The 21,811-nt window shown below is 39.5% G+C and overlaps 1 protein-coding gene and 1 long non-coding RNA gene across 2 annotated transcripts in view; one reads left to right on the top strand and one right to left on the bottom strand.

Annotated features, from left to right (window-relative positions):
* LOC139936541 (cytotoxin-like) overlaps positions 1-21,811 on the top strand; it is a 40,310-nt gene that overhangs the window by 2,576 nt on the left and 15,923 nt on the right. The window contains exon 2 of the mRNA XM_071931373.1: positions 21,270-21,467. Within this exon, the coding sequence (XP_071787474.1) occupies positions 21,331-21,467 (137 nt within the window). The 5' untranslated portion in view covers positions 21,270-21,330. The remainder of the gene's footprint in view (positions 1-21,269; positions 21,468-21,811) is intronic.
* On the bottom strand, positions 12,784-15,141 carry LOC139936059 (uncharacterized). The gene is made up of 3 exons (XR_011785888.1): positions 14,995-15,141; positions 14,476-14,586; positions 12,784-13,803 (listed from the first exon to the last, which is right to left on the bottom strand). It is a non-coding gene; the product is annotated as an uncharacterized lncRNA (long non-coding RNA).

The raw sequence follows: 21,811 nt of genomic DNA, 5'->3' as shown, positions 1-21,811 counted from the left end.
GATGTTCATATCTGGGCATCGGATAGATAAAGACTTGTGGGCAACATTTGAGCCTTCGCATTTTTCATCAAAAAACAACTTTTGAGCTTTAAAACAAAAGTAAAGCTTGTACAAACTTAAAACTTACTATGTACATAGGCACTATATGTAGATGAAACCGCCACTTTTTGGTTTAATGACGTCATTGATGACGTCACGTCAAGGTTTTTAATGTTGAAAAATTTCCATTTTCTTGTTGCTGTATCTCAACGAATATAAAAGCTATGAATTTCATACTCGGGCATCGGATAGATACAGACTTGGGCAACATTTGAAAAGTTGACGCCAAAATCGTATGACCTTAACTTCCGGGTCGTTACTTTGGGTCAAAGTTCGCCTTCGTTTTTGTTCGTAAAAAACAACTTTTAAGCTTTTAAACAAAAGTAAAGCTTGTACAAACTTGCGGTAACACCATGTGTGTATCTACTTGCCAGGTAGTGTTGTTCTTAGGGAACTGTCTTGCTTTATTCTACTGCCGTGGAGAAGATAATCGGAGGTTCGGGATACTTCTCAGTTCTGAAAAGAACTGTCCTGCTTTTTAATTATTGCCATACGGATGGTATAGAAATTAGACTGGACTACTACTTTAGCTTATAGGATCGTAATTAACTGTACTGCCGCGGAGTCAGTTTTGAAATTGGTCTCAACGTTTCGACTAGCTTGCTCTAGTCATCGTCAGGAAAAGGTGAGAAGAGTGGGCTTATTTATAGGGGTTCAGTGGATCCACTGCAGGTCAATCAATGCTCTGATTGGTTGTGTGGTTGGCGGGCTCAGGGCTATTGTTAGGGTTGCCCATTGTGTGAGGAACCTCTCGGGTGTAGTGAGGCGTGTCAGTAGGTTGGGGGTTGTTAGAGGAGGAGGGTGGTAGGATAGTCATGATAGTATGCCAAATGCTGCTGATGAAATAGCCGATATCTGGTGGCACAGTGTCGTGTCTGTATATTTCTGAAAAGTTAGGTCTCTACCGGTCTCGCCAATGTACACTTTACCACAAGTACAAGGAATTCGATAGACCCGTGCCTGACTGCTAGAGTCATGCTTGTCTTTGTGAGTGTGTAGCTTAGTATCCAACTTGTTGCGAGTTCGGTAGTAGACCTTGATTTCGGCCTCATAACACGGAGGATCCATTGAATTTTGTGTGAGGAATGACCAATGTACGGAAGGACCGCAATGGGCATATCTTTGGATTGTGCAGACTGAGAGTTGTGTTTTCAAAGGGACTCTCGTTACACACATGGTGTTACAAGTTTAACTATAAAATAACAACACATTGTATAATAAGTCATATTGATTGTTCAATGCTTTTGAACTACGTCATCACGTTACGTCCAACCGAACAACGTGTTTTTGTAATAAAAAAATTTATGTCTAGTTATAAGCTGTTCCGGCGTAGTGGTGGGAACAGCTGTTGAAATCGTCAAGATTTGTGTTATTTGTATCCTCAAAAGCCCATAGGTTTAACCAGGGCAATTTCCTACAGCCAAAAGTCATACTTTGTCCAGTATGAAAGAGTCAAAGCCTATACCATATTAAAGCTTAGGTTTTAAAGTTACAGTTAAATGTAATGAGCATAAATTCATTAATTAATTAACTAAGTTATAACGACATGAGTATTCAATCAGCCGATATATTTTTTTTCTCTTTTTCTTCTTTCTTACTTTTTAGGTACTGTTTAACCATTCGAAAGCCTTAGTTTCCGGACGACGACACAATGACGCCATGTACTGCACGTCTTGTGTGCATAAACACAATGGAAAAATGATTTATTCGATTAAAATTAAAATACATGTTGTACATTTCCAAAAACTGTTTTAGACCAAGATATAATATTTTATTGACGGTCATTTTAAAAGCATCAAAACTTATAGAAACAGCGTATAATTAAAAAAAAGTGTATTCTCATGGAAATGGTTTCAAAGATCATGGGTACGGCGTAAAACTTGATTTGAATTGTTAAAATTGTAAAATTCTTAACTTGATCAAGTCCTTATCCCATTTACGACCGGTGTTATTGCACTTTTTGTTCAATAGAAATTTCTTACGTTCACCGACTAGCACAAGTCTGAAGTCATTCCCAAAAATATACAAGCTGAGCGTGGTGCGTCGTGGACCGGGTTCGTTTCGGAACGTGGACGACGAAAATAGACCGCCTGGGATTTGGAATAATTTACGGATGGAGTCCATAGATATAGAGTCACCTTGTTTGCGCCGGGGACCATTTGCCCAAACTAATTTCATATTCGCTTTACTTTCGGAAATTAGACCATGACAAACAAAAAATCTTTGACAGGAATACTAAAGCAGAGATTTTATTATCCTGAGGTTTCTCTGGTGGTTGAGTGGCTCAATTTTATAGAGCTGATTATAATAAATAGGCAAAAACAATTTGCTTAAGAAAATGCAGACATTGAGCAGAATACCTGGATTCACAACTTGAGGCATGGTATTTGCTGTGTTAAGCTTTTTTTGTGTTTAAAAAGCATATGTAGTTTGGTCATGGGCCATTGGCTTTTAAAGGAAAGAATCGCAGCGCTTACGTGATCAGGGAATTGTGCTTACGCTAAGCGTCAAATTAGTATTCGAGTCGCATTTGCGTCCCATATCCAACTGGGCCTTCGGCCCTCGGCCTCGTTGGATATGGGACGCAAAAGCGCTATATTTTTTCGTATTCCATTCGCGCTTGTGTGATAACTTATAATATACTTTCAAATACTGAGCGATCTAGTTTGATACATAACACTTTTTGCTAGCAGGGGGAAGTTCACGGGAGGGCCGTTATTGGCCATGAGTTTCACGTGATAAACGGGCTTCATTGAAATGTCCGGAAGTTTTCCATAACGGAAATTAGATGCAAACATTTTATATTAAAATGTAAAAGATATCCAAAGTGTACATCGGAAAGGAACATTATCGTCGGCCGCTCTGTTTTGCCCCCGAAAAATTCCACTTGGTAAAAATAAGTGCGGGTGACAGAAAACTTCCACGAGGTTGGCACACTCATTTTCACGAGCAGCAGAAACCTGTTAAACCACTGGACACTCTTGGTAATTATCAAAGATGACGTCATGGTGACGTCGTCCGGAAATTAAGGCCATCGAATAGTTAAACAGTACCCACAAAGTATTTTAAAAAAGAAAAGATTACGATCGGACGTATTGTCTTTGAGATGTGTCGGTCTACAGATCGGCTAACTAAATATTCATGTCGTTATAACTTAGTTAGCTAATTAATTAATTTATGTTAATGACATTTTACTGTAACTTCAAACCTAAGCTTTAATATGGTATAGGCTTTGACTATTTTTATACTTGGCAAAGTATGACTTTTGGCTGTAAGAAATTGCCCTGGTTAAACCTACGGGCTTTTGAGGATACAAATAATGATGATAATAATAACAAGACTTAAGGTGTTCGTCTTCCGGGAGTACAAAAATACAAGACTGGGGGACAATAAACAAAGCGACAAATCCAAGAAGTAATGCATTTTCAAACCATTTTACATGCACTTCCGGTTTAGACAGGGTAAAAGGTTAAGAGGAGGTCACCAACATACCCATTTTTGTGAAATAGGTAAAGCCCTTTCATATGATGTATAGATTTTTTGAAGTAATTAACTTTAAATATTCATAACTCTCCTAGTGAATATCTAACTATGTGCGGAGTTTCAATTTCATACAATTTTGGGAAGCTTTTGTTCGAGGACAAGGGACGGAGAGAAGAAGAAGTAAAAGAAGTAAAAAACTAAAACAATAAACGAACAATAACAATGAGCTGTTCGGGCCGTTGCCCGAACACATAATAAAAACAAACAAAAATCTTGACGATTTCAACAGCTGTTCCGACAACACTACGTCAGAACAGCTAATAATAACAAATCTCGACGAAAACTATACCTGTAGTCGGAACAGCTAAAAGTAATGTTATAAAATTACACTCTTACTTAAGGTACAACTTTGCGTCTGTATATTCCGGGCGACGCTTAGGTACAATTTTCGGGCTACATTAAGGTACATGTTTGGGGCTACATTAAGGTCCGGGCTACATTTAGGTACATGTTTGGGGCTACATTTAGGTCCGGGCTACATTAAGGTACATGTTTGGGGCTACATTTAGGTCATACTACATTTAGGGCTCGGGCTACATTTAGGTGCCGCACACGCGGGTATGCTTCAGGTGTTTCGTCATAGCAGAGGCCGATACATGAACATTCACCCTGCTGTAATGAATCAGAATAAAGGAAACCTGTGCATATAGCGTAATGATATTGACACCGTGTTTACACTTGATCCTCCGACAAGGATCCAAGGATGATTAGATCCCGAAAGCGAGATCAAGCATTTTTGTGCCGTGTTCACACTTGAGTGTGATCTCGCATTGATCTCGCATAGTTCAATCAGCTGGCGGCAAACGTTACTGTGCAATTTAAGCTGCTCACATCCTGTGTGTCAGATCAAACAAGCTCAAACAGTGAATTTATTAAAAACAGTTAAAAGCACATTTGCAATAGCCTTCAGTACTTCTTTCTGTAACAACTAAATTTTGCTTTTGTAGTTACTTTACATCTCTATTAACTTTTACTTCTCTTTTGATTTGATTTCAAAGCTATAGAAAGTTCTCTGTGATTGTGATGTACAATGGTTGATTATTATTATTATTAAAACAAAAACCCGCGAATCAAGAAAATGTAAACAATGCTTTGCCCACCTGTCATCGTCCGTGGCCGGCCACATTCAATGATCTTTACCGTCAGCTGAACTGTACTTCCGTTTGGCTATGCGAGATCGATGCAATATCACACTCAAGTGTGAACGCGGCACAAAAAATAATGCTTGATCTCGCTTTCGGGATCTGATCCTCCTTGGATCCTTGTACTAAAAGGATCAAGTGTAAACGTGGTGTATCCCAATGCTACGAGTTATCAGTCTATCCGCAGGACACTTAAATTCCTTTCCTTTTATCTGAACATATTAGATTGGTTTTCGTGCGTGACCTCTGTATGAATATTAAATAAGTCAAAGGGCATCTGGAATTCTGGAATTTGCGGCCTTTCGTGAGAAGTCTCAACCAAAATAATGTACCAGTAAATTGAAATGAAGAGCATATCTGTCGTTTTTTTTTAATGAAAAAAATCGGTGCAACTCAAATTTTTTTAAAAAGAGACATTTGTACCTAAAAATGGCTTCATAAAGAAAGAAAACAAGTCACAAAAACACGGCAAATTTTCCCGTCATGAATGTCGGCAACAGTCCCCAATTAGTATATAGATAGATTATTTCATATTCTACCAAGAAATGTTGCGAGATCGTAGCTAGTCCAGTCAGGAAACAGCCATTTCTACCGGGAGTCCAAAACCCCCGTTACGAAAAAGCAATCATTAGACAGCATGACAGCATTAGTCAATAACAAAAGAGCATGTCTACTATGAGTCGGTGGAAATCGCTGTATCCTGACTGGACTGGCTACGATCCGGTCTCGCTTTTAACAATTGCAGGAAGAATATGAATTAGTCTATCCATGTGTACTATTTGGGGACTGTTGCCGACATTCATAACGGAAAATTTTGTCGTGTTTTTGTGACTTGTTTTCTTTCTTTTTGAAGGAATTTATTACAAACAAATTTCTCTTTTTAAAAACTGAGTTGCACCGATTTTTTATAAAAATAATACTAAAAGGGTAATGACGAGTTCTTGCACAGCCGTTTAAAGCTGGCAGGGTCGAATCGCCGCCGATAAAGGCCCGAGCGCACGGCAACGACCCTGCAATGTTTTAAACGGACGTTTAAGAACGAGTCATCACTCTTTTATTTCCATTAATACATGCCATTTTGTTTTAAAAGTAAAAAAAATACAATTACAGACACTTTCACAGTTAAAAATTCGAGGTTTGATTTTTCCCCCAAAAACTTTGTGAAGAGTCTGTTGCGCGTGGGTTGTGTGTTCGCGCGCGCTTAGAAATAGAATAAGCGCACGCGCTTAGAAGTAAATTACGCGTACGAATAGCTATGAATTGCGTTCCACGTGATTATCTTGCGCGCCTGACACGTGGAAGCGAGCCGGCTATAAACACTAGTTGAAAACCGATTCAACACACTTTGATGCCCATTCATAAATACCTTGTCGGTCAAAAAAGATCAACACCTTTGGTCAAAAAGTAAAATAAATGCGAAAATTATAATTGTTCAATGATTTCTTTCAACACAACACCCCTCCAGCGTTTGACTGTTTGTTTGTTTGTTTGTTTGTTTATATAAACGTTAATGATTTTTACTTATATTAAGGTTATTGTTTTATGTAGTATTGTGGTAATTCTTGTGCAATTTTACATTTTAATATTTTATATGTTGCTGTACAATAGGATTGCAAATTTCATGTATTTTTATATACTTGACGAATAAACCATTCAATTCAATTCAATCCAATGAAATGGTAAGGCCCTCCGCCACCCTCGGGTAAACAACTCCTTCTAAGGGAATGCTATGCGCGTCGCGCGTATCGCGTGATGTGGCACAAGTGTCCTGGCCGTTGCTCTCGACCAATAGGAATGAATAAATTAATAAGCTCGCGTGTCACGCCCATGTTCCTGACACTTTTTACTGTACAAAAGGTTTATGCACACCCATGTGACGCGCTCTCCACCAAAAGGAAAAGCGAAACTGTCTGAGGTATTTATGAATTAGGGAATAACAGTGCGAGTACCCGGTCTTCACTGCGTGGTAATGACCGGGTTGGTGGCTGGCGCTGTTAACGGACCGAGCCGGAGGCGAGGTCCGTTAACAGCGCCAGCCACCAACCAAGGTCATTACCACGCAGTGAAGACCGGGTACGAACACTGTTATTCCCATTAATAAATACCTTTTTTAGCGAATTAAACGGCTAAAATTGTCCACATTTTGTGACTTTTCTCTCGGCGGTACTTCCAGACAGGTTCAGGGGCCATATTTGAGCTTTTGATGGTTCCCATCTCTTTCGTGCGTTAATCACATCAATGATCTTTGAGACCAGTGACTCTTTTAAACAATGACCTGTTCAGCGCCTTCACTGGGGTCAAAGGAGGCAAATGATTGGACTATAGCTGTTCCTTGTGCATTAAAACGCGCGCATGAGCTCGGCGTCAGTTTATACGCGTGCACATGTTACACGCGATACACTTTCAGCGCGCGTACGCGTAAGTGCGCGAAGTTGCAATGAAACTTACAGGGATATAAATAAGCGTGCGATACAGTGCAATGCGCAAGGTTTACACAATGTATGCTGATTTAGTGGCCACTTATTCGCTATTTTCCAAAGCCGGTCTTTATACCACCGTTAACACTCCCACACGTGACCGGGTTTTGACCAATCAGAGACTTGAAACCGTCCAGGGTATTTATGAATACTTGTTAAAGCACATGTTCATTATTTACTGCATGTTGGCATGGTTTGGCTTGTGCGTTAAGCGAGCGCGTCTCACCAAGGTGACCCGGCTTCGATTTCCGCACTCTCACAGTCTGCCGTGTGTACGCAAGACGCACGACGCGCAAATTTTGAACTGTGTTGTCAACGCTGTGCAGTCAAGATACGGTGACCAAGAATTTATGCGTCTAAGCTTGCATCGTGCGTCTTGTACGCGAATGTATACGCGTACGCACGACAACAGACAACACTGTGAGAAACGATCGAAACGGGAATTTTTTAACGTTGGAAGCTGCATTATTTCACGAAAATGACGGATTTGTGAGGAAAATATGAGGACCAAAACCCACCGCAGAAAAATGTATGCCGCCATGGAATGTGAATCTGTTGAAATTAGTGGCTTGTTGCAGGTAAGATTTAAGTTATGAAGCTGTGAAATTTTTCTGCCCCAGAAACGGGCCTCAATAGTTAGGACTCTGTTCCTGTGTACAGAGAAAGAGTCCTATAATAGGGCTAGGTTAGCCCTAGCCCTGGATGGCGGCCTTACACTTTCGTTTTGTACTACAGTGACGTCCTGGACATTTCTGGGGCGGAAAATTTTCACAGCTTCATAACTTAAATTTTACCTACAACAAGCCACTAATTTCAACAGATTCACATTCTATGGCGGCATGAATTTTCCGGGGGTGGGTTTTGATCGTCATATATTCTTTACAAATCCGTAATTTTTATGAAATAATGCAGCTCCCAATGTTAAGGAATTCAAACTTTTGTTCGTACTCTCACAGTCTGCCGTGTGTACGCAAGACGCACGACGCGCATCTTGCGTTGCGTTTGCGTGTTAAACGCTGTGCAGTCAGGATACGGTGACCCATAATTCATGCGTCTTGCATCTTGCGTCTTGCACGCGAATGTATACGCGTACGCACGGCAGCAGACAACACTGTGAGAAAACGATCAAAACGGGAATTCTTTAACGTTGGAGGCTGCATTATTTGACGAAAATGACGGATTTGTGAGGAATATAAGAGGACCAACACCCACCCCCGAAGAAAAATGTATGCCGCCATGGAATGTGAATCTGTTGAAATTAGTGGCTTGTTGCAGATTAGATTTGAGTTATGAAGCTTTGAAATTTTTCCGCCCCAGAGAAACGGGCCTCAATAGTTAGGACTCTGTATCTGTGTACAGAGGAAGAGTCCTATATAGGCCTAGGTTAGCCCCCAAATTATTAAATTATAACCCCGTTGTAGCAGTTGTAGCCGCTGCAAACTGGTACTCCCTTTGCTTAAAGCCATTGGACCCTTTCGGTAAACAGTGTTGTCCAAGGCCCACACTTCGTGTATCACAACTTCTATACCAAATAACAAACCTGTGAAAATTTAGGCTCAATCGGTCATCGGAGTCGGGAGAGAACAACGGAAAACCCCACCCTTGTTTCCGCGCGTTTCGCCGTGTCATAACATGTGTTAAAAATAAATCGGTTATTCTCGTTAACGAGAATTTATATTGTTTTGCTGTTTTCTCAAAAAGTAAAGCATTTCATGGACTAATATTTCAAGAGAAGTCTTTCACCATTGCCTTCTGTAAACCCTGTAAGTTATTTGTAAATCTGTGAACTTTTTTTTTTTTTTCTGAACCTAAAGGGTCCAATGGCTTTAACCATTTTTCAACCATCCCCTATAGCCACACGTCCATATTATTCAATTGAACCTCGTTCTTGTAGCCACTGAAAAAAAGGGTAATTTCGGGTTGGCGGGGTATTGTGCAATAATAGGGACCTTTAGATTTGGGTGAACGCGGACTTCGTTCACATTGTAACGTTAGCCTTTATTCAAGGCGCTTCGCTGCGTCGCTACTCTCGCTTGTCTCTTTTCTTGAGTGGCATGAGTGACATCTGGGTGCCGCGTGCGCCTTTCTAAAGGCTACGTTCACGTCGAGCACGGCTTTGGTTTTTCTGAACGTACGTCCAAACCATAGTTTTGGGGTCCTCAACTCGTGCAGACAACATTGGTGACGACTTGACGCATGCGCAAAGCCTCAGCAAGATCTAGTCACATGTCAGTCGACGTCTTGGATGCAAAATCTAAAGCTGCATGTTGTCTGCACGTTGTTTCGTATGAGGCGCCAATTGTAAACTTGCTATTTAACGATGTTGTTCACATAACATAAATAACTTTATCCACTATTTAGATTGTACAACACATTTATATGTGTATAATTGAAAGAACGTTTTCGTTACCCTATATAATGAAAGTTGTCCAATATGTATATCAAAATAACTGCAAAATTAACAATTAACATATAAAAGAAATCATCATTGTTTGTAAAAAAAAAAAGAAAAAAAAATGACGTGTAGAATTATATATAAAAGCTTCGTACAGCAATGAGTGGGTAGATGGCTTTATAATTAGCTTTCGGTCCAAACTGGACCTTCAGAGGCATAAACAAGTACGACAAAAATACATTTTCTTTTATAGACAAAGGGGAAATGGATTAAGGGAAGGATCCATAAAAACGGGAACATTATAGCCAAACAAATTTCTATTTGAAAAACCACTGGGCCCAATTTCATAGAGCTTCTAGGCACAACAATTTGTTTAGCATTACATTTCTTGATAAAAATAGGCTTACCAGCCACAGTTAAAGTTGCATATTGCTTGTTACGTAGTCAGCTGTTGCTTGCCTATCCTGAAAACCACGTGGAAATTTTGTTGGTGGGCCTCATCCTCTTTTATCAAGGAAGACTTGTTTTGCCAAGTAAAAGTTTTGTGCTGAGCAGCTCTATGAAATTTGGCCCAGCTGGCTATGAACCAAAGATCGTGGCTGTAGTAGGGGCACTATGCTACGAACCCCAATAGGAGTATGAGTATAAATGATGGTCGTATGAAAGAATGGATTACTGGACCACAAAAGTGGGTGTAATTCATTGTATGTATAGCAATGCAGGGAAACGTGAAAGGGTTGGATTAGAGAGCAATTTGCATGATGCAACTAATGGACAATTTAAAGAACAACAAGGTGGGGGTGTTTTCAAAAGAGGTATTGGGAGGAGGGGGAGAGGGGGGGGGGGGACTATAGAGAAAACGGTTACCACATACCGCTGCAAATGGAGACAGTTTAACCCAGGGCCTATATATATCAAAACTTATTGACCGATTTATTTTTCGTATTATACACTTTATTTACAGAAAATAAATATACAACAAATAAATTCTCCAGCTATAGTAAAATGGAGCGTAATGGTAAGCTATTCAACACCAGTGTTTATGTTTGGTTCAAAGGGTTGGACTGTCTAATAGAGCGGCAGCCCAGAGCACTTTGGTTAAAGGAACGAGGTACCAATATTTGACTACGGGAACTTTTAGTGGATAACCTGACATAATCAGATATGGATGTCTGCCAGGGACCCCCGCTGCATGTGGCGCATGGACCCCCAACAAATAGGCAAAATAATGGGCTGAATCAAACATTCTAGGTACCACATGAAACCAAGTGGAAATGGTCATTACCATGATACTAAGTAAACAAAATCAACCGCCAGACAAATTTTCTGCTGCATTAGGCCTGCCAGACACCCCCTTCCCCAAATATTTAGTGTACAAACCTATGGGTTGAAAATAACCAGTTGTCAAATTACCTTAGATTTACATGAAACTTTGTTTTACTGTTCCACTATGGCTATAATGAACACAAACCAAAAATTAAATCCATACTCCATATCGTTTCTGAGATACAGCCTCTTACAATATACTAAAATCTCCCCCTTTTGGAGCTCCGCCCCCGGCCGACACCGCGCGTCGTGGTGGTATTCTTTCAAACGATAAGCCCGTAATTTAATAACGACACCAGCTGTGCGGCTGAAAGGTGTATACTTTTTAAGCTGTGGCCCTTGATTCATAATTTGGCTGCATTGGGCCTACCAGACACCCCACCCCCGGGGTAAAACGTCGGAGGAACCACCTGAATTTAAGTTTAAATGACCAATTTACACTATTCTTAATACAAGTATCATAACACGCCAGACATGGTACCTAGAATGTTTGATTCAGCCCATTATTTTTCCTCTTTGTTGGGGGTCCATGCGCCACATGCAGCCTATAAGTTGAGGTGGTGAATCCGGTGTGATTCTATGCTTGCGGTGTATGTCATACTCTTGCGAAGCTTATGTAAAATATTGTGTGGTTTAAAATTTATTATTTGTAAATAAAGGTAAAATAATGGATGAATAATGATTCATGTGTTATATAATGAATTATATGTAAATAATTGCGTTTAATAAAAAATTTACATTTGGCGCCCCATAAAGTCGCGACCCCAAAACTATGGTTATGACGTCACTTGGAAAGAACACAACCGTGGTCGACGTGAACGAGGTCCACGTTCACTCAAATCTAAAGGTCCCTAATCCCTGTACAAAGGGCAGAGACCACTAGCATTCTGACAGAGCTGAACAAGAGAGCTATGTTGATACTAGGGAGACATTTTGGGAACGACTACACAGTACGGACACGCAAAAAGTTAATCATGTACTATATTTCCGTTTAAGGCTGACGTGAGAAATAGTAACTTCACGTTTGCTTAAAACGTGAGATTTTCAAAATATTTTTTTTGACGTTTACGTTCATGTATTTGCTTGCGTAACGTGCAGCTAAACCTCCCTATAGTATTCCAATCATTCACAACGGTAGTACGTATCATCTTTTCCGAGCGCACTGAAAAACGACAATTTAACCATAACTTCTTTGTGCAACTGCTGGTTCCGTTCAAATTTTTCTTCTTAGGCTTTGATGTTGATGTTATCGTTTACTAATAAAATCAAGATGAAATTGGGTTCAAGAAACTTGAAAGAGACAAATGTATTGTTTTTAAACTTAAAACCGTGAATCTTATTGACGTCATCAATAATATATCTACAAAGGTAATTAACTCAACTTCAGTTCGTGCATTGAAACCAAATCCGAATTCCATTTAATATTGCCTCCAAGGCTGAAATTCAAACGTTTTTGGTTTCAACTTCCGGTTCAACCGGAAGACAAGGTCAAACTGATCATGTCACTTGTGTTAGGCGTTTATGAGGGATTTCGAAGAACTAACCGAAATCATTGATGATGATGGATAGATTGTCGAAATCCATTGTTAGGTTTTGGAGTTATTATTAAAGTTTGATTTTTAGTAAATCGACTCCTGATGATGTCATCATGACGTCACAACCCATATACACTGACATATTTAGCACTGTATACTCCCTACTTTCCCAACTCGGGAAATACGGAGTATACGGCGCCAACACACATCGTTGTACACTCTAAATTACAAGGATTTAAATTTAAATCCACAGGATTAAATTTAAATCTTTCAAGGATTGTCGTTAGGGACCAATCACCGTGGATTTAAAATTAATCTTTCAAAAGATTAAAACAATTAAGTCTTTGGAGGATTAATTAAATCAATCCCAGTGGATTTATTTTTTCAAATCTTTACAGATTTAACCTTCACCCGTTGAATGATTTAAACCTAGATGCTAGCAATCTTTTTGGATTCATTTCTAATCTGCCTTGGGATTAAAACATTAAACACGATTTCTGAACCAGCAGGAAAAACAAAACAAAGTAAAAACAACAGTTTTAAAATATTTGCCTTCAAATTTTTATTTTCAAATATACAAGTTAAATAATACACATAGTTTCGACAATAAACCTCGACATACATTTGACCTATGTTGTCCATAAACATGAAAAGTTCTATTTTGTAGCTACATGTTTATCACTCAAGGTTTAAATCTGCAATTTCATTCAAACATTCTAAGAAGATTCGAGTGGTTGTTAACCAGTTGTTTACAGCCTCTTGGCACATTTGAGAGATTTATTTTAAAACAAAACAATTTGTTTGTTTCCTAGATAGGGTGAACATGGACAGTCTAGTTACGACACTAGCTTTATTTCAAATAACTTGTTTAAAAAAAAGATATTGCCACAAACAATTTGTTAAATGCTTTTGAATTAACTGATGCACTACCTTTCTCCTACAAATTATTTATTTTAAGCAAAACTGTATGCTGTATCTAAGGGAATGCCACTTCAAATTAGGTTTGTGAATTAGGTTTGATATCAGTTGGCCAACCGGATTTCATTGCAACAAGGATCTCCAAAGTTGTTGGTTTTTTAGAATAGTCTGACCCACACTCAAAATAACGGATTTTAAGAACTTATCAAAAGTTTCAACTACTGACGTCCCCCCCCCCACTAACTGGAATGCAATCCATACAAAAGACAAACTGCTTCAGCTTTCTCTCAGGGAAGTTGTTCAGGTTGCTGTATCTCTATAGATGTCAAGTTTGTAATTGCTTCATCGATGTGTGTGCTACTCCCATTCTGTATTTGAAAAAAAAAACATGCTCGTGATAATGAAATGTTCTCGTTTGAAATGCAGAGTTTTTTCTTGACCGGTTTGGAAAAAGGGGGGGGGGGGCTGTTTAAGTCCCAAAGAAACGTCTTTGAAGAATTCTGTCCCTGGTCGACATAACCATGATCAAAAACATGTATGTATAATACAACAAACACAAAAGTGACCCTTGACCTGTATGTGAATGTGACCTTGATATAGGTGAATCCGCATGTTTATGTGACAAGATTAAATACTTTCAAATTACTCAGCTATTATAGGGGCCCCTCAAACGTGGATATGTGATTGTTTTTCAAATGATATTATTATAAACTCACTCCTTGTTTATAGCAAAAGCAATTGCATCAAATAAATCAAGTTCTAAATAAATGTGAGTTCTTTCTGATAGAGTTGATTTAAATAACATTGTGGCTTAAAGTGGAATTAGTAGGCTCAGGTTTCACAAAGAGCTAAGTTTGATTTTAGCTGCAAATCAATCGCAGTAGCTAAGTAAAGTGTGATGTCACAATACAAATTAGCATGGTAATACTGACAATTTGCCTTGCAATGAATGTTATTGCTTAGTGAAATGGACCACTGTTACATTTCAGTAAAGGAAACATAATTTTAAACAACCTCCATCTAGGGGAAATAGTACTTACCAGCTTGTTCTGAATAATGTTCTGAACCTCAACAGCTACAATTGAAACCTCTTGACTTATACACTGGATGAAGGAAACTGTAAACAGCAAACACTAAGGAACAAAGGTCACCTGAAACATGAAAACATCCAGACGACTGTTAGTGTTAACAAACCCTCCACATCATTACCATGGAAAATGGTAGCATTAACTAAATGTAAAGTATATGTCACTGTAATTTACGGTTGTTTTTCTGTTGACCAGCAAACAATCGTTGAATATAAAAAAACATGTCAGTCTCTATTTTCTAGTTTATGTTATTGAGGCTCTTGCAATAGGGCTCAGGTGGCCATATGCAAACAAACCACTCGTTTTTAAAAACAGTTTTGTATTAAGTTATATCTCCCACCATATCGTAAAAAGTATTACTTTCCTTAGCAACCATGCCAACAAATGCAAAATTTTAATTGTATCTTAATTGTATCTTAATTGTATTACATGGGAATAATATATCAACGAAAAAACACAAGACATGCTTACCAGCTTGATCTGACTATTATTAACGTTGGAATTTGCATCAGATACAATTGAAATCTCTTGACTTTGCCTGAACGAAGAAAACTGTAAACAGCGATCAGAAGGAAGACAGGTCACCTGAAAAATGGAAACATTCAGACGATAACAATTAAGAAAAACCTCACATTATTATAATTAAAAGTTTTAGTAGTAGCGTATGGAACTTCAAACAAAGCTTTAACTAGAGACAATTTGGTCCAACAAAATTGTGTCATGTTTTGTTTTTTTCGACTCGCAAAAAATCTGTGCATTATATTTTCCAGGATTTAAGACTAAATTTTCTTAAATTATTTATTCTGCAAAACAATACCACTATGGGTTCACTCAAGATATGTTATTAAAAAGAAACATGATTCTCTTACTAATTTAAATTTGCTAGCCTATCGAAATCGTTCTTTTTTCACTTTTAGAGCACAGAGTCTATAAATTAGACACGTTTCTATTGTAAAATATTGCCCTATCTACATATATTAATTATCATGTTGGGTGACCAACAAAACTCAAAAGCAACACCAAACAGTAAAACACTTCCGTTCGTGAACTGTAGAGAGAGTATAGGGCCTATGCAGCAGCGCACACACAGTCGGTTTATTTTAATGGCTGCCGACAAAGTTTTGAGTTGTACGTTCGTGCAATACGTCACGAAATCGCGTCACGCTGATTGGTCCACTGTCCATAAAGTTGGCGTCCTTTTTTAATCGTTCGGAGGATTGAAAAACAAAATAGACTCTGCGGATAATTGTTGATTTATTAAATCGATTTGGACTAAAAATAAATCTTTAGGATTTATTTTAATTTTAATCCTATAAAAGATTTAAATTTAAATCTCTGTAATTTAGAGTGTAGGCCCACGGGTAAAACCAAAATGACTATTATTTATCACCGATACAAACATAACATCTGATAAATGTGAATCATGTGCGTGCTTTTACTTGTTGTTTATTAGCTTTGGCTGCCCATACAGAGTTCAGCTTTTGCATGGCTCCCATGGCAAGTCCAACTCTACAATTGGTGTCATTTTCACTGGTGGGGATTTCTGAAATCACTCCACCCCCGACCCAATTAAGCAGATGAAGTATATAATATTTCGAAACAAAGGTAGAGAAATATGGAAACTCTAAAACGTAGTTGCTTGAGTTGCAACGTGAATCAAGATGGATACTTCTTCTTTTATTCACCTCTGAACTTTAACCTTTGAATAATAAATTTGTATGACAACAAGTCAATAGAGGGCGCTATATAGATGCTACATCTCTCCCTTTTTCAAGATTAAAAATGCTAATGATTTTGATTTAGATAAAAATTGAAACTAAATCAATTGGGAGAGTACATAGCTAAAACTTTCTAAAGTTGTTAAAAGAAAAAAGTTTTAGGGCAACGAGATTGTACAAATGAATGGTTCTCCAGTTGCTTTGTTTTGCACATGAAGATTACGGCTTAAGCATTAGTGGAGCTAGAGATGTAAAAGAAATAAAACTTCATAGCAGAATCATACAACAGTCCAGAGTCATTTTTGTGTTATTTGTTGTCCTTTACTGTTCGGGAGTTACACATAGTCTTTGAACCGAATCGGAGCATGTTTGTCGCGAGAGGGTCTATTTTAGTTCGCTGATGGGGCTTGCTCTTGTTCAACTGATGGCGTACGTGTAGGTTCCTCCTTTCCCACGAATTTCTTGCAATAGGAGACGTTGCGAGTTACAACATGGTGGTCATGTTGAGCAGTGATCATTGGGCCCTTTTTATCATCAGTGACCGTATAAAGGGCGAGGGTGGTAGGGAGGGGTTGTTTTGCGGAGTGTGTCAACGTTTTTGACGAGAACAGTGTCACCAACAGCAATAGTCGATGGTATTGTGTGACGGCGTTTGTCAGCATATTGTTTCATTTTCTGCTTTGCTAACTCATCCCGTTGGCGGAAGTTGAGCTGTTGGTCGTGAGAAGAGTTGTGTGTCTGCGGAATCAGTGTGTTGATGTTGCGGCCGAAGCGTGCAGCCGCCGGAGCAGTGCCTGTGCTGCAGTGCGGGGTTGAGCGATATGCTCGGAGAAAATAATGTCCAAAGTTCTTGTTTCCATGGCTTACCTTTATCGGTTTTCACGACTTCGGGAATGCCATGTCATGCAAAGATTTTGTCAAGGATGGGAATCGTAGCGCGAGCTGATGTTGAGCGCAAGATTTTATCACATGGAAATCTGGAGTAATCATCTATGCACACAAGAAGGTAGTCTCCGGAGATGAATGGTCCACAGAACTCAACACTGACGTTTTGCCATGGATATGCGGGAAGATCATTCATTGACAAGGGTTCGTTCGCGTTTGTGCTCTCGGGTGGAAGATTGACGTGCGAGACAGTGCTTAACAAGTTCTTCCAGTTTCTGATCAATATTTGGGAACAACACCTTCTCACGGTGTAGCGACTTCGTTTTTGATATTTTGGAGGGGATGACGATACGTTGCTCGCGCAAGATTATTCCGGAGTCTTTCACTGTGATGTTCTCGCGAACAGCCCATATATGGCGGGGTATCTTTCTTTGAGTTTGAACCATTATCCATCGCGATATGCTTGGATGGTGGATTGGAGTGATAGACCTTTGGCAGTTTCTTGACGGATTTCTTCGAGGGTTATTGCTTGTGAAGTGGTGTGCGATGAAGTTGACAAACTCCTCAGTTTCTACGGAGCGGTTGTTGGATTCAGAGTTTGCGATTGGATGTCTTGACATGTCCTTCCTAGCACAGTGGATAACGGACATGTCATACGACTGGAGTTTTAACAGCCAGTTTTGTATCCTTGGAAATGTATTCGCCTGTGGCTTTGTAATATTGGCGCAGAGATTTATGGTCGGTGACGATTGTGAATTTCTGTCCAAATACATACATGTGGAAGCGAGTATAAACACGGTTTTTAAGCCAAGATGGCGTCCGACCGCTTTCCGTGCGCGTGAAGTTTTTTTCTGGTTAAAAAATACACACTTTTCGTGAAGTTTTTCCATTAAATTTAAGTTTATATTATATAATACATATAATTCTAATATATCCATGGTTTATTGGCCATTTTTGAGGTATTTAAAACTTGTTGGCGGCGTGTTGGCGGTGCTTTGGACTTGTTGTCGGCATTGTCGGCTTGTTGCCGGCTTTTAGTAGGACCGCTGCGAGCGGTAGGTTCACTGTAGGGGTCGAACGGAGCCAGGGTTGGCATGTTAGATGCCATGATTAGCCGATACGACGTGTCCAGATAAACATGTGTGTGAATAAATGTTTAGCATTCAGTTCAGGAGTGCGAACGAAAAATGTCCCGAAATCTCACTTTTGTTTGTTGGGATCGCCTTGAAATTAGAGCACTCTACAGATGATGATTATGTTGTAAGTTGGAACAGATCCCATCCTCGTCGCCAGTATAATATTTCGGAACAAAGGTAGAGAAATATGGAAACTCTAAAACGTAGTTGTTTGAGTTGCAACGTGAATCAAGATGGATACTTGTTCTTTCATTCACCTCAGAAGTTTGACCTTTGAAATAATAAACCTGTATGACAACAAGTCAATAGAGGGCGCTATATAGATGCTACTAAGTTCTCGACTTGATCCAAGGATTTACCATCTATATGGAAGTTAAGCTGGATCGTATCTCTGTTTTGACTTCAATTTTGCTTTTGTTTATTGTCAGACCAAATTTCTTGCTGAAGGTACAAACCTTCAACCTATTATAACTTATATCCAGTCTCTGGCTTAAAAATCCGCCGAGGTGCCGCACTTTTCCAAAGTATTTCGTTCACCTTTTTGCCAATGAAGAAAAACGACGAAAGATTTCCCATACAAAGTATGGTGACTGATGAGAGAGGCGTCACAAATTGGGCAAACGCTCATACCCCTATGTGAAAAATAGGACATACCAAACAAAAATCGTGCTCCACTATTTCGCCCAGGCGATTTTGTTCTCAGTATGTTCTAAATACACTTCCGTTGCAAAGAAGAAAAAACGTTTGCGCGCACAGTTGCGATATGTTTGCGCGAGTGGAACGCAACCATTGATCTCCATTATACTAATGTAATTGAGATCAATGAACGCACCCCACCCTAGCCCTATCATATATATGAGCCCTATATACGCCTCTCTTAATATTTATGCATGGGGTACGTCACAATGCTAACTCAAAACGAGGCGATGGGCGCAGCCACTGCAAGTGATGGGGGAAGTGCGCCCATAGCCTTATTATGGGTAAGACTTATGACGTGATGCATAAGTATTAAGAGAGGCGTATAGGACTTTCTCTGTACACAGGAACAGTGTCCTAACTATAGAACAAAAACAACAAAAATACCCATTAGAGCTTGTTTAAATTAGTTTTATCTTTTTAAACAAATACACAATTATCGGCTAAAGTCAAAACAATCAAAAGTAAAACTCTGGGACAAGGATGTTTGTTTGATCTTAAATGTTTTTAAACCCCTTTTGTAAATCTACACCCGAATGTGAAACTACTGAAAGCTGGTTTATACGCGGACGCACGATGGTCGCAAGGGCGTTAGATAAACACGTGACGCATTTTAAAGAGGAAGCCGACGCCTAAGCGACCAATGAAAAGGCTTTCTACCCCACGCGGCCAAAGCAAGCGTCTGCGTAAGTTTCGTGATCGGAGATGGGCACAAATTCTTAATTTTTCACAAGTAACCTGACCTGAGGTCAAGTTCAAATATCGTTTTTTTTTCGTTATTATGTTGACTTTATTTTTACTTTTATATATGTTGTTAATTAGTAAAACATTTTTAACAACATCTGTCATTTTTATGGCCATAAACTATATTAAACTAAAGTACTGGACGAAACAAAATCTCCCCAACGTAAAACTCCATAAGGTTGGGACCACAATGGTCCCGGAGGTTCAAATCTGCGCGAGACTTGCACAGTCTATTGAGGCCCGTTTCTGGGGGTGGAAAAATTTCACAGCTTCATAACTTAAATCTTACCCGCAACAAGCCACTAATTTAAACAGATTCACATTCCATGGCGGCATACATTTTTCTGCGGTGGGTTTTGGTCCTCATATTTTCCTCACAAATCCGTCATTTTTGTGAAATAATGCAGCTTCCAACGTTAAAAATTCCCGTTTCGATCGTTTTCTCACAGTGTTTTCTGTTGTCGTGCGTACGCGTATACATTCGCGTGCAAGACGCATGATGCAAGCTTAGACGCATGATTTCTTGGTCAACGTATCTTGACTGCACAGCGTTAACACGCCAACACAATGGACCGTTCCGGCTTTCCACTAGGCTCCGCCCACCGCACACGTGAGCAAGACACGTGTACGATTCTGCCGCGCGTGCCAAATATACGCGCACGCATGACCGAGTTTGTCCGACCACAATCATTGCTGTGATTGGTCAAATGGGTGAACGCGCACAGCTTGATTGACAGGCCGGATCGGTCCATTCAAAATTTGCGCGTCGTGCGTCTTGCGTACACACGGCAGACTGTGAGAGTCATAGATATGGAATAGAATAACTAGATCGGCCGCGCGTACATACGCGGGTTCTGGCATGGGGGCTGCCATTGCCTATCTCCCGTGTACATTTTCTGTGCGTTGCCGTCAGCACGTGACTTTTTGCCGTCAGCACGTGACATTTAGCGCGTCAAAGGCCTATATCCCGTGTTCATTTCCGCGCTTCGCCTTTCGAACGTGAAATTTTTACCGCGTCCATGGCGAACAAAAACTTTTTCTACACAGGCAATGGCGCGTATGTACGCGCGGCCGATCTAGTTATTTTAATTATATATCTATGGTGAGAGTACGAACAAAAATGGGAATTCCTTAACGTTGGGAGCTGCATTATTTCATGAAAATGACGGATTTGTGAAGAATATATGACGATCAAAACCCACCGCAGAAAAACATATGCTGCCATGGAGTGTGAATCTGGTGCTTTCTTGTAGGTAAGATTTGAGTTATGAAGCTGTGCATATTTTCCGCCCAAGAAATGTACCCTGACGTCCAGGACGTCACTGTGGTACAAAACGAAAGTGTAAGGCCGCCAGGGCTATACACCCCACCCCAACAACTCTGGTCTAAACAGCTGCCAATCACATTAACCAAAAGTTACTGGATCAATTTGAAGTTATGTTGGTTAGGTTAGACACAATTGCAACCATTTTCTGTACGTCAAACGTGTGGCAATGATGTGAGTGCTCGTCAAACAAAATATTACTTACGTTTAATTCATACAACCTTATTTCAATTCAATTTTTAGAATAAACAGTGAAGTTGTTTGATTAGCCGAAGTCAGACTTAGGTCACGACATACCTCCCAAATGGCTCGGAAGTATAATTTTGACGACAGGGCTGCCGACTATGTCAAGGAGCTGGAGAAGAAGACTGGCCACACCGTCGAGTGGTACGATATGTACCTTAAAAAGAAACATCTTAAAGATAGGCCCAAATACCATAGGTGAGTATTATATACGAAAGGGTATACACCAATCCGAAAAACAACACGTGACCGATTGTGCTACCAATGTTTACATGTGATCACGTGACCTATAATGGGTATAGCAAAAAAGCTTCACAGTAAGGACATGGGAAAACTCGTACCGATGGTCCATAATCGGCTGTATTTCCGAAAAGTAACAATTTCAACTCAAAACGAAGCACTTTTTATGAGGTTGAATGTTGTGACATTGATTTAAATCACATTTGCTGTTTGATATTAATTTTCAGTATTCTACAACAAAAGAGGTTTCTTTTGAGAGTATGGTTAAACTACGTAAATTACCGAGGTTTGAGCGAGCTCAC

The sequence above is a fragment of the Asterias amurensis genome, chromosome 4 (genome assembly GCF_032118995.1).
Source record: "Asterias amurensis chromosome 4, ASM3211899v1".
Lineage (NCBI taxonomy): Eukaryota > Metazoa > Echinodermata > Asteroidea > Forcipulatida > Asteriidae > Asterias > Asterias amurensis.
Note: the sequence above shows the minus strand (reverse complement) of the source record. Positions and strands in the feature narration are given on the sequence as shown.